This window comes from Punica granatum, chromosome 7, assembly GCF_007655135.1.
Source record: "Punica granatum isolate Tunisia-2019 chromosome 7, ASM765513v2, whole genome shotgun sequence".
NCBI lineage: Eukaryota > Viridiplantae > Streptophyta > Magnoliopsida > Myrtales > Lythraceae > Punica > Punica granatum.
This window is the reverse complement of record NC_045133.1, coordinates 11,429,560-11,443,852: the sequence shown is the minus strand read 5'-3', so window position 1 is coordinate 11,443,852 and position 14,293 is coordinate 11,429,560. Positions and strand designations below refer to the sequence as shown.

Below are 14,293 nucleotides of genomic sequence, written 5' to 3'. Positions count from 1 at the left end.
CAATTGCCTGCCCCTTGATCGACGTGCGGGGCACATATTCAATGTCGTATTCCGTCAGCTGACATCGCCACTTTGAAATGTTCTTCATGGAAGATGGACTATCGAGCAAGTACTTCAGGGGATCCGCTTTTGACAATAAGCGGATAGTATGATAGAGAGTGTACTGCCGGAGCCTCTGCATGACCCACACTAGCGCACAACACATCTTCTCAATCTATGGGTAGTTGGACTCCCCTTCGGTGAATTTCTTGCTTAAATAGTAAATGGCGTGTTCTGCGTACGTGGACTCGTCTTTCTGAGCCAACATGCATCCCAGGGATTGCCGGCGCACTGTCAGATAGAGAATAAGAGGGCGATCTGGAGTAGGTGGGACCAATACCGGGGGTTGAACCAAGTATGCTTTGATAGTGTCGAAGGCCTTCTGACATTCTTCGTCCCACTTAATCGCTGCATTTTTGCGAAGCAAGCGGAAGAGTGGTTGACATTTGTCTGTCAGATTTGCAATGAAACGGGCAATGTAGTTTAGCCGTCCTAGGAAGCCTCGGACTTCACGGACTGTCGATGGTGGAGGTAACTCCTTGATTGCCTTCACCTTGTCGGGATCGACCTCGATGCCTCGTTCGCTGACCACGAATCCTAACAGTTTCCATGACTTGGCGCCGAATGTGCACTTTGCCGGGTTAAGTCGAAGCTTGTATTTCTTGAGTCGGTCGAAGAGGCGTTTTAGATTAACGAGGTGATCCTCTCCTTCTTTTGATTTAGCAATCATGTCGTCGACGTAGACCTCGATCTCTTTATGCATCATATCGTGGAATAGCGTGACCGTGGCCCTTTGGTATGTTGCCTCGGCATTTTTGAGGCCAAATGGCATGACTCGATAACAGAAAGTGCCCCACATTGTAATGAACGTCGTCTTGATCTTGTCCTCATCGGCCATCCGAATGTGGTTGTATCCGGAGAAGCCATCCATGAAGGAGAACAATGTATGACGTGCTGTGTTGTCAACTAAGACGTCAATGTGAGGCAGGGGGAAGTTATCCTTGGGGCTGGCCTTGTTGAGGTCCCGATAGTCGACGCAAACTCTGACTCTTCCATCTTTCTTTTCCACAGGCACAATGTTCGCCACCCACTCAGAGTAATTACAAACTTCCAAGAAGCCCGCGTTGATTTGCTTGATGACCTCTTCCTTAATGCGGAGGAGAAGGCCGGCTCGCTGACGCCGTAAGTGCTGCCGTTTGGGTGGAAACCTCTCCGTATCGAGCGGCAGGAAGTGCTTAACTATTGAGGGATCCAAACCCGGCATGTCGGCATAAGACCAAGCAAAGACTTTTTGGTACTCCTTGAGGAAATCAATCATCCGGGCCCGCTGTGTGGGGTCGAGACCCGTCCCGATTTTCAGAATGTGAGGCTCTTCTTCGGTACCCACGTTGAATTCTTCTGTCGGCTCAACTGAAGTGAATTGACGGTTCTCAAGGCGGCGCAAACTCTCCTATATCTCGGGCACTCGACCATCCTCGTCGAGTCCTTCCCCGAAGTATATGGGTCAGGACTCTTCGAGGTGTTCCTCGGATGAGTTCGAATCGACGTGTCGATGATTTTGATTCGAGTGGAGCCTGGCAATTTAAACGAGTAGTCTTAGAAATTTAGAGCGTTGCCAGATAAGTGAAAGAAAAAAGAAAGTAGACGCGAAAATTCAAAAAATGCGTGCAGAGATTTTATTAATGGTGTAAGCATGAAGCCATAACAAAATCCCTCTTCCGTCATGTGGCTTATGGCTATGCCGACACGCGGGGAAACATCAAACACATAGATAGCCTTACACATCGGCGATCACAACTGAGTAGCACGGGACTGAGGTCCAGTTGTTGAGCTCCTCATTCTTCTGTGCAAGGCGGATATGGACCCCTAGAGGAGTCTCCTCGGTGACGGCGCATATGACTGGCAGATTGACAGGCTTGGCATCTGAAATCGAGGAAGGGCCGTCAAGAGTACCTCCGACGATGTGCGGCGGTGCAGGAAACAAATGAGAGAGTGGGAGAACTGGGATGCCCCTGTTGATCTTCCCGTAATGCACGGCGAGATGGTGGAGGTGCTTGCCCCTACGAGCCTCGATACTCTCGTGGCAGGAAGGGCGAAAACCGAGTCCCCTCCTGTTCTTGTACTCTTCAATCTCGATGGGGCAATTGATCCCCTGCCCCTTTGCTCCAAGCCCGGTACCGGGAACGTAGTTGTGACGCATAAGGACCTTCTCGACCATGCGGTCAGCACGAGATGGACGGACCTCCCCATAGTCCCGAATGACGGAGATGGTCTCGAATGAATGGAATGGGAGGTTCTCGTCGTCTCCGATGCTAATATAGGGCACAGCCGTTTCTTTGTAGATGGCGTAGTCCTCTTCACCCTTGACCGTAATGAGCCGATCATCAGCGATGAACTTGATCCTTTGGTGCAGGGACGAGGGCACGGCTCCAGCTGAGTGGATCCAGGGTCTCCCGAGGAGCAGGCTAAAAGCATTTGGGATGTCAAGGACCTGAAATGTGACGCTGAATGAGCACGGGCCGACATCGATCAAGAGGTCAATCTCCCCATTCACTTCCCTCCGTGAGCCGTCAAAGGCTCGAACCGCGATTTTGCTCGGGCGGACGCGGTGGAGGTCCACATTCATTTGCTTCAACGTGGACACTGGGCAAACATTGAGGGCGGAGCCGTTGTCGATCATGACCCGGCCAATGATGAAATTGTTGCACTTGCAGACGATGTGCAACGCCCGTGAGTGTGCCCATCCTTCGGAGGGGAGCTCGTCATCTGAAAATGAGATGGCATTGGAGAAAATCGAGCTGACGGTCTCTTCAATCCGATCCGGGGCTGTCTCCTTGAGAACCTGTGCTGCGGTGAGGACTCGTAGGAGGGCTGCTCGGTGTGGCTCCGAACTCAAGAGGAGAGCGAGTAGTGAAATATGAGCTGGAGACTTACCCACTTGTTCTACTACCTTGTACTCGCTCGCCTTGATCACTTTCATGAAAGCCTCGGCTTCTTCTTCGGTCACCTTCTTCTGCGAGATAGGCGGGGCTTCCGGAGCAGCTCCGGATGCAGCGGGAGCCTTACCTTTGCTTGCGATATCCGGGTTCGTGTACACCCGGCCCGAGCGTGTCACGCCCATGACACTGAACTGCTGCTCAAGGTTCCCAACACTTCCTTCATAGGTCCAGGGGACCTTGCTGTCTTGGTACGTCTCTCGAGCGGGGACTTCTATTATGAACGGGGCGGGCGCGGCACTAGACCCTGTGAACCCTACAGTGGCTTCAGCGGGGACATACTCAATTACAAATGGAGCAGGGCCCTCCTGTTGGCTCTCGTCCTCTCTCATAGTGCAAATACTGATCATATTGATGGTGGGCCCCGAGCTTGACCCGTGATCAGGGAGAGGGTTAGCTTGCACGTTCGGGGGCCTAATGGCATTGAACGAGATCTTTTTACTATTGATCAACTTCTGAACCTCCTCCCGCAATTTCCAACAGTTGTCGGTGGTGTGCCCGGGTGCACCTGAATGGTACTCGCAGCGTAGACTCTGATCTTGGTTTGCCGGAACGAAACTGGAACCGGGAACCGTTGGTCGGATCATGTCGCCGGCTAATAGTTGCCTGTATATATGGGAGAGCGGGGTAGGCAGGGGTGTGAACTGTATGCGCTGCCGAGCTTGCATTGCACCGCCTTGTTGACCCTGTGGGGCTGGGGCCTGTTGCGTCGGCTGAGGAGTTCTCGAAGCCGGAGGCCTGTACTGCGGGGTCTGAGGAGGAGCGGGAGCATAATGATGGACGACTTGTTGCGGGGCCGATGAAAATGCTGTCGGCGGAGTCGAATAATAAACCGGTTGAGCGAGATACTGAGACGGATAGGGCGAAGGCGGTGGAGCATACGCGGGGGTGGTAGATGGTGCGGGCGTGAAGCTCACCGAGTACTGTTGCGGCACGTTGTGGCCCACATTGACGGCATTGACCGATGCCTCCTTACTCCTTCTGCCGCCAGTGAGGGTGGCTGCTAAGGCAGTCTTCCTCGAGGACTCTCCTTCCCCTTTCTTTGTCGGGCCCTCTAACCTTCCGAGTTTGATGCCCAGGTCTACCTGCTTCCCGGCCATAATCATCTCCGAGAAAGTAGACTTGTGACCCATGAGGTGAGAGTAGTAAGCCCCCTTGAGAGTCCCATGAAACATTTGGATTTGCTACGCTTCGCAAATTGGAGGGAAATGTTTTGCTGCTTCCAAACGCCAATTCGTGGCGTAATCCTCAAACTTCTGCCCCTCTACCATTTCCATCGTGCTTAACTCGAGGAAGGACGGGGGCGTCTCCATGTTATACTGATACTGCTCAACAAACTTCTTGGCCAGTTCGGTCCAGGAGGGGATGTCCTCCACTCGGAGAGATATGAACCAATTAAGAGCCGGTCCTGACAGGCTCTCCTGGAAAGTCGCGATGACGAACTATTCGTAGTCCCAGTATTGAAGCATCTTTCCGTTGTAGTGACGGAGGTGGTGTCGTGGGTCTTTAGTTCCATCGTACTTCTGAAAATCGGGTACCTTGACTTTCGCAGGTAGCTGCATCCTCGGGAAGAGAGTCGAATCTAGATACCTAGTGCTATGTCGGGGATCACTAGCTTGGAGGGCCCTGATAGTCTCTTCCATCTTCTTCATTTTCCTTTCCTGTTCGGTCTTCGCTTCGGGAAAGAAATTTGTGGGTGGAGCTCTGTGGGCTACTTGAGTCGGCGTGCCCGGTTCGGATAAAGTAATATTTATGGGAGGTGGAGCTTGGTAGGGGAGGCTGATATGGGGTTGTGGAGCTTGGTAAGGGAAAGGCTCAGTTGTGTGAGCAGGAACAGGGGCGTTCGATGTCGGAAAACCCATTGGCGGGGGAGCAGTATAAACGATAGTTGGAATTGGCGCGGACACGGGAGGTGGTGCGAACATAACGGGATTCGGCATGGGAATCGTCATGGGCGGAAGTAAGACAGTTGCTGGAATAATGGACTGAGGATGGCAGAAGTCGACCGGGTGAATTGCAGGAGCGTGCTTCGGATGAGGAGCAGGCATTGGGATAATTGCCGGCGCGAGGGCGGCCGCTATGTGGCCCTCTGATGCATGGGTTGGCGGGACCCAAGGGGCGGGGTCGACAGTTGGCCCGCGTGCGAGAGGTGGGGTGGAACTCGAAGACGCGCTATTTGGCCCCCTGAGCAAGGCCATCATCTCGGCCATATTAGCGGCCATTAGGTCAAACGAGTTCTGAAGAGTGGTGACGTTGCCCTCGAGCGTGGCCATGCGAGTAGGATCATGGGCAGGCGGTGGTGCTTGAGTCGCCGACGACAGCATGTACCTCGGTGGTGGCGGCGCGTACCCAGGTGGTGGTGACGTGTACCCCAGCGGTGGTGGCGTGCTTGTTGAAGTCGGTTGTGGGAGATGGGCCGAGGGAGCTCTATGATGTGCTAGTGGCACGCCTGCGGAGGTAAGTGGTGGTGGCGCGTTCATCGTGGGCTGTGGAGAATGAACCGGCGTCGGTGGTGTATTCTCTTCGTAGACAGCGAGTTGATTTTCCTCTGTCATTCTTAATTGGAAGCGTGTGGGATACCGGTGAGGCGCCGCCGGTTGTTAATACCTGGATTCCATAAGTGTGTGAGTTTCGATGCAAGAATATTCTCTTTAAAATAAACATGCAAAGCAATGAAAAGAGAGGGAATGCATGAGATGCGTGAATTTTCAAAAACTAATGCTGTCATTCGTATTAACTCCTAATGGTTCAAAGTGCAATACAAATTTTGAAAAGATAATCCTAAGTCGGTCTTCCAACGTGCCCGGGGTGCAAGCGACCGTCGCCATGGAAAGCACCGGTTCCAGGTGAGGGCCTGGTGGAGGTATCTATCCTAAGATGTGTGCAGACCTCCACGGGTCCTCTTCCTGGACCTCTCCAAGGCAGCGTTCGCTTGCGCCAACTCCTGATCACGCCTTTGCAGTTGGGCGCGGACTTGGGCAAGTTCCTTCTGTAGTTGGTGCTGATCGCCAAGCTGCTCATTCTTCTCGGCGACCTCCCGGCAGAGGCGGTCCCTTTCATTCCTGAGATTGGCGAGCTCGGCTTGGATGGCCATGTCCGGTACCGGTGCCCTGGATGATGTGCTACTCTTGACCTGAGGAGTGTCTGTGAAATCATCATTCTCTGATGGACCCCATCGATAAAAGCGGAGGATATATTCCTCCATGGCTTGAAAGTCTCGATCATCTTGGGTCGGATGCTCGGGGAAGTATGGACGCTCGGTAATCACAGTTCGCCACGCATCTAGGACCTGTTCGACATTACTTTGGCGATCTACGGGTGTCTGATCCTCCCGCCAAGTATGTTCAAATCTAGTTCGCACCGTATCCTCGGGGACCATTTGTAAGCCACCGAGTTGCCTCACTACTCGCGCCATAAAGTAAGTGGTGGACCCCGCATGACTCATGAGTGGGACTCCATAAAAATCAGGACACCTAAAGGCCATGGGTCCGGGTGGCATCCACGCGGCACGCCACTTGAAGCCCTTAGGTGCTATTTCACGAAAACTTTTGATCCACTCAGAGACCTTGCGTTCTTCCACACGCAGGAGGGACAACAATCGAGAGATGATCGACTCCGGGCCATTAAAATACATAATCGGGCGCACTAGACCAAAGGGGTTTGCGTGGCTTTGAAACCAAATTTGTAAAAGGATGGGGGATCCTCTTATTCTTCGGTCGCGTGTTCTCAATACACGGTCGAGGGACCGAATGGTCTCAGCTACAAGGGCTACCTCGTAACCGCGCCCTCCGACCACTTGGAGGACAACGCTGGCCAAGGCCGCGTCGATGAGACCATGCGAGCGAGGAAATAAAAGGGTCCCGAAAATTAGTAGTAAAACATCATGACATAAATCCTTTCGAAGAAAATCCCCCTGGATCCTGTGTGCTCGGGACTCAATAAAAAGGAGAAGTTTCTCGATTGTTATCTCCGTGCTGCCGGAGTATGCAAGTTCAGCATTCAAACGAGTCGTCGGAACCCCGAGTAGGCGTGAGACTAGGGTTGATCGAGCAGTGTGGAAGTTGGGTTCCACAATGCTGTGGACAACTGTGGTTCGACCGATGAGTGTCCGGTATTCCTCAATGGTCGGTGTGAGCTCGGTACTCTGTATGTCGAAGACAGCGCGACTTGGGTTCCAGAATGTGATGGCGGCCTCGAGGAAATTCCAATCGACGTGTCGGGTAGCCAGCAAGGGAATATCTCCCACGAATGCAGCGATATAGTGGCGGTCGACCGGGCGCAGCGTCGTCGATATGCGGGCAATCTCCTCGAGTGGTGGTATGACTCTGTCGAGGCGTGGGCAGGAGACCAGGCGTGACATCCCTTACCAAGATGAAAGGAAAATCGACTTAAGACTAGTTAATACAAATGACACCCTAATTTTGAAATTGGATGATGCATGCATGCAGAAAATAAAAATGCCAACGGCTTAATAAATAGTATACATCGCACATCTCTATCAAGAACAGAAAAAATTCAATTTGGCGCGCAGGCCGACTCAAGGACTGTTGTTGGAGTCGGGTTGGAGGATGGCGTGGAGCTCCTGCAGAATGCATGGTTTTAGTACTACAGGGACCGTGCTACGTAAGGATGGGGGCTCCCGACTCAAGGGTGTCAATTCCTTGAAATCGAGCGGGGATCTTTGGGGGCCTAATCGACGGTCCAACCGTGCAACGTACCCTTACTCGGAACCCCTATCTAACCTGTGTTTCCTAAAATCGGTCGTGGGACGCGACTCGTAGGTACCTAGAAGTTAGTATGATATGCACTGCGTGTGCATAAATGAAAGTGCGTAAAGTAGATAAGCGGGAAATTACAGAAAACGATAAATAAACAAGCAAACAAAGCAATCGAGAACGAGCCCGAACCCTCTAAGTGTCCCCAGTGGAGTCGCCAAGCTGTACGCACCCGAATTTCGTCTCGTCGGGGCACGCATGCGCGCGCCTAAATGCAACGCGGCTTGGGAGTGTCCACCTTCCCGAGGACGCGCGACGGACGTACGTGAGAAGGAGTCGCCACTACCTGTTTACGACCCGAAGGTCGAGGGCCGGTGAGTTGCCCGGCTCTAGGGGTACGGGGTACACCTAATTGCTAAGGCATATGGTCTGCGAAACCCGAGGTTCCGAATTCGGGGGTTCTGTTACATGCGAGCCTATATCTCGCATGCCCTATCGGTACTCTACCTTGTCTAGGATTGCCATTTTTCATTTAATTACCGCTTAATTAAGTTCCGCTCATCTTACGCGTTTTGACACCGTAAATTCGAATAGACACTTGAACCGTTCACTCTCCGACCAGGATTATTACATGAATAAATATGCATCATAAAACCCTTACATTGTTCTCTCAATTAAAAGATAAATTACAATGACTGAATCCCGGTCGGTTCGCGTTCGGCCGTTATTTCACTCATGCTCACCGTATGAATTTGGAAAAGACCGAAAATTAAATTAAATGCGCACTCGGTGTATGGGGGCATTGGACCCCGTGATCGAAGGTTATGGGCATTGGACCCAATGAATCGTATCCTAAGGATCGGGCTCGACCCGCATAACAAATAAGTGTAAAAATGTAACAAGTAAGCGCAAATAAACAAACAATGAGATTTTGTTATTGCCGAATTTACGTGAGTTAATCAATTATTATCCGGGGTATCTTGGCATACAAATCTTACCCTAAAACAAACAAAATGGATGATGGATAGGGTATGTAGCATTCGACATTATTTAAAACGGACCCGATAGACATGACGTCTGTGGTCGAGTCTCGAATGTGTAGGTTATTTTTAGATTATTCTGTATCGTGACAATATGGCTTTTATAGATTAAAAGTATTTTCGCCTAAAACCCAAAACCTAACCCTCTACTTGACTATTTGCCCATGTTTGATTAAGCCGAGTTTGTGATTAATTTGTTTTCCCATGTTTCAACCCTCTCTAAACACAAACCTACGCTAGGATTACGGCAGGACAAGAACCGGTAATCATGCCCTTGAGTCGGTAAATATGTGTGTGCATGAAAATCAAGATTACGTTGTACGTATCTCGGTGCTTTTGAAATTGTGAATTTTGAAAAGGGCATGACTAACAGTTCTTGAACTGTCGACGCGATTACAAATTATTAATCAATTCGTGCAATCCAATTAAAGAAATCCAGTGATTAAATTTAGCCAAATTTAACGTCCCGATTATCCTGTATGTAGAATTTTATGTTAATTAAAAACTTGCCGAATGCTTTAGTCTACGGATTTCGAGCCGTCGAGATAGCCATTAGTTGACCGCCCGATAAACTCTAATTTTCGACATGGTCACATAATTACAAAAATGAAATATTTAAATGGGGCACATACATTGTCGGTGGGTGATCCAAGTAGAAAAGGGCCGAATATTTTTAGAAAATGTCCAGGGGACTGAATTGAACGATTTTAAAAGAGTAGGGACTGATTTGAAAATTCTGAAAAATTGGGGACTGATTTGAAAATTCTTAAAAATTGGGGACTGATCTGAAAGTTCTAAAAAAAGGGGACTGTGTGAAAAAATTATTGAAAATGTCCTAGGACTTATTTGAAATGAATTTGAAAATCTGGACTGATCTGAAAACAAAAAAAAAGGCCCAGGACTAAACTGAAACAACATGGAAAGTTCCTTAGAATGCTTGAAAAATTCTGGGAATTCCAGGACTGATTGGAAAATAATAAAATGACTGGGACTTTATTGAGAAGAATTTTTTGAAATTCGGGGCAGATCTGAAAAGGGTGAAAAATGGTCCCGGGACTAAACTGAAACAATTTGAAAAGTTCTTTGGGATTCTTGGAAAAATTCAGAAAAATCCAAGGACTGATTGGAAAATAATAAAAATGACCGGGGCTTGATTGAAAATAATTTTGAAATTCGAGGCAGATCTTTAAAAAATAAAATACGTCCTCTGGACTGAAATGTGACAAAATAGAAAGTTCGTAAAATCGAGTTCGGGACAAATCCGATCACCCACGCGACCCAAGAATACTCATTTCACATTATATCCATCAAGCAAGCAATAATATTCAGGGAAGGAGCCCTAATCATGCTACTAAGTCGAGAATTTACCTAATCCGGAAAGTTGAGGGGCTTCTCTGTAAATAAAAAAAATTCGCCGGACAGTCGGGTCGGATCGGATCGCCCGCCCGAAGGAGAAACCGCCCGGAAGTGCTGCTGGACCGGACTGGAGCGTTGGGCCGAATGGGCCGAATTTCTAGGCTTGGGCTGGGCCTGCAAAAGAAACCGAACTGGGCCGAGGCCCGTTAACCAAAAGCGGTCGGGATCGGGGGGCAGCGGCGGCGACGGCTTCTGGGCGGCGGTTCTCGCCCCTGGCCGCCGCGATGAAGGTCGGAATGGACGCGGGAGATAGCTTTGGACACCACCGGCCCTCCGCCGTGGTCGATCGGGACCTCACCGGCGCTTAATCAGTCGGAATCGGGGGGAAAAGCCACGGTTTTCCGACGAGAGTTCCGAGTTCTTCAACTTCCAAATTCGCCAAATCGAGAGCCAATTTTCCGTTTGTTTTCACTGGGTCGTGTTCCTCCCCTCTCCAATTAACTTTCTGTTCATTTAATTTCAATTCCATCCCATTTTCCGTTAAGATTTCGGCCGATTTGGCCGAAAATCGCGGAAATCCGATTTTGGGGATTCCTGGGCCGGCGGGGATCGCGGGCAGCCGGCGAGCGCTGCCCGGTCTGCCCGAATCTTTTTTTTTTTTTAATTAAATGGCCGGCGGGTCACGGGCAGCTGGTCAACGCTGCCCGGCCCCTGCCCGGCCTGCCCGGGATTTGAAACTTTTTTTTTTATATGATACATATATATATATATATAATTTAATTTAAATTAATTAATTAATTAAATTATTTTTTTTTCTTTTTTTTTCTTTTTTAGAAAAGGTAATAAATTGGAAAAATGACGATTTTGTCTCCCTACAGCCGATGGACCGAAATGGGGTGCTGACAACGATCACGTGGAAAATATGCATGGAAGATACGACATAGACAGTGATTAACGGAGCACACAATGACTCTCCTTACTCAACAAGGAAATTTGATTCAGCCACTTTGCCCATGATCTCCACCTTAAAGGGAACAAGCGAAACAACTAGGGGAGCTTGGAGGCCTCTAAATACTAGTTGATTTCCTAGAACAAGACATAACTGAACACACAACTATCGACCTATTACAACTTATCTTAGCTCAGGAGCATATTCCCTTTTATCTTAGGAGTAGAGTAATTTAGATAACTGAACTTGTAGCGGTAGGGCTTGTCCCTCAACGATTTAGGTTCAAAATCTGTGGCGGTAGGAGTAATCCTCAATGACACGGTTACTACTCCATTAGTCCTTGTTTAGGAAGGTTGTCACCATCCCATGGTATTTGCTTCCGAGCATCTCAACGTGGTTGCAATTCTTCCAAATCTTTGAACTTGGATGCGCTTGAGTCAAGGTTTTCAGAACCTAAACTATCTTTGTCAATGGAAAACAGAGTAAGTTATCCTCTGTAACTTTATTTTGGGTTTATTGTCTTTTCAATGTTCTAATTGTAATTTCCATATTGTTATTGAAAATTGCAATCCATTCTCGTTTAATTGTTTTGCAATTGCGTGTTTCTCTCTATTATCACGAAGTCCTTGTATGCAAGGCATTTCTAAAAAGAATCCATAGGGTTTGGACTGGAAAGAAATTCTCCGTTGAAATTGCCTTCTCTAATCTACCGAAATTCGCAAACAGTTTCTCTGGCGACCATAGTGGGAGTAGATATTTAAGTCTTTAGTGAGACGCCACCTAGAAAGCATAATCGCAGTTCATGCGTGTTAAATGAGGGTCACACTGATCTCCCTAGCCCACAGGAGACTGTAGCCTTAACTACATATTAGGGAACCAATGTAGTTGTTGACCTTGAGAATCACCTTGTTGTTTCTCAACCAAGAACTGACCTAAAGTCAAAACAAACTCTCTAGAGAGACATTCCCCAGATTGAGGCTGAAACTTCACCTAGTCACCGAGCATAATAGTCTAGCGATAACTTGCGGACTGAATCAACGATTTCTCATAATGAAATTCGAGATCTATTGGAAAGATATAAGTCTATGTTTGACCAAACTTATCAAAGTATCTTTCAAGGGAAGAGTACTTCTCGAGATGAGATGCAAAATGTGATGCGACACGTTGATTCGATGATCACATCCCAGATTGGTGAAGTTAGATATGATCTACATGAAACGCTAGCTAATTTAGCCAAAGAAATTGCCCAACAAGGTTTTGGGCAACCCATTGTCATCAAAAAAAAAAACTCAATAACCTATGTTCGATCCCGGGCCCGCTAGTGCTTCATATCCCCCTCCAAGGGTAGCAAATTCTAGTAATGATGGTCCTAGAGCCAACAGTTGTCGAGTTCACTTCTTAGACTCTACTCCGAGAGAGCCAGAGGGTTCATTCAGGAATAGTGGCAGTAGAGGGAGCAGTTGGCCAAATTATTCTACCTCCTCCTATTTCAATGGTACAGACCCTAAATTTAGGCCATTTGAGTCAACCTACCCTCATAATGCTAGGACTAGAACAACAGGTTATTCCTAGGATTTCAAAACTACCTACAGTGATTTTCAGGCCTACTGATTATAGAAATAGTGTTAAGAATAGACTGGATACAACTCCAGAAGAAAAGAATGCCAAAAATTGAGGCTGAGGCTAGGAATGAAATGCCTAGGGTAGAACCAACTACCATTACTATGGATGGAAGGGCTAACACAATCACTTCTGATCCAGTGCTGGTTCAATTGCCTAATCCACCCCATCCTGAATGAGTGGATGATGAGTCTTTTTCTTCATGATATAAAATCCCTGACTTCTCTAGATTTTTTGGGGAGGATAACATTATGGTTGTTGAACACCCGGTTAGGTTCACTTGCTAATGTAAGGGGGCTTCGAATAATGGGGCTCTAAAGTTAAGAATGTTCCTAATGTCCTCGACTGAATCAGCCTTTCATAGTGTTTGTATCTTCTTGAAAGGTCTATTCATACTTGGAAAGATATGAAACAAGGTTTGCTTTACACTTCTCCAAATTTGATTTAGGAGTAACTGTATGAGACTTGGCCAAAATTAGACAAAAGAATAAGGAGACCGTTAAGGATTAAATTAAGAGATTTAAGAAAGCAAAAATCAAAATGTCAGGCAATGCTTTCTGAAATAGACTATGCTGCCATGGGCTATAAAGGCATGCGTATAGACCTTAGAGACAAGTTCATTGGCTTTAAATTTGCATGTCTATATGAGTTAGCCACTAGAGCTTTGTAACATTAGGATTTGCTAAAACAAAAAGAGACCGATAAAAAGAATGTTCTTGTCTTTTATCAACATTATTATATTCATTTTCGACTTTGATAATGAAGAATATGATGTTGATATGGCTGAAGTTGTTAAGGGAGATTCCATTGTTTGTAAAGCCTTGACCCATAGAGATATCAAAGCCAAAAATAAGTCAGAGATAAGACTGAAGAAAATATTCATTCTAGATCTTCGATTGGCTTAAGGCTAATGGCAAGATTAAGGTCAAAAGTAAACAAAAAGTTCTTAATGATCATGACTTGAAGGGTAGGGATTATTGCAAATGACATGATTCTTTTACTCATCTACTATCAGGTGCGCTATATTCAAAAACTTGAATCAAGACGAGATTGAGTCCAAAGAGCTCAAATTCCCTAGAAAGAAATCTGATATAGCTGTTGATAAAGATCCATTTTCGGTCATTCAGGACATCAATATGATTGAAATAATTGGTTCCAACTCATTTGATCATAATGATGTTGATGCTTGGTAGGCGAACAAAAATAAAATAGCCCGTGTTAATGGGCTGTTTGACTACATGGTAGCTACTGGACATCTCTAGTTTCCTGTCGTGGTGGATATCCCAGCGAAACAACGCGACAGATTCTGCATATGAAATCATAATGAGAGTCACACTATAGATAAATGCATGGTCTTTTGAAGCGTGATCTATAATAAGATTAAAAAAAGAAAGAGGGATTTGAACATTTCACCTAAGCCGTTTGTTGCTCTAGGTCTGTTAGAAACATTAGTGGAGACATTATCAGCTTCAACTCCTGATTATTGGCAGCAACTTAGGCACAAAGAATACACCATGCATATGTTGGTAGATTGAGTGAAAACACTCATGTATCACATGTGTAACCCCTGTATTAGGA

The 14,293-nt window shown here is 47.3% G+C and overlaps 1 protein-coding gene across 1 annotated transcript; it reads right to left on the bottom strand.

The window, feature by feature from the left end:
* Positions 1-1,816: 1,816 nt before the first annotated feature.
* LOC116214399 lies at positions 1,817-4,210 on the bottom strand. Its single transcript, XM_031549808.1, has 2 exons — positions 3,047-4,210; positions 1,817-2,923 (listed from the first exon to the last, which is right to left on the bottom strand). The coding sequence occupies exons 1-2, from the start codon at positions 4,208-4,210 to the stop codon at positions 1,817-1,819; spliced, it is 2,271 nt and encodes a 756-aa protein (XP_031405668.1).
* Positions 4,211-14,293: the final 10,083 nt, after the last annotated feature.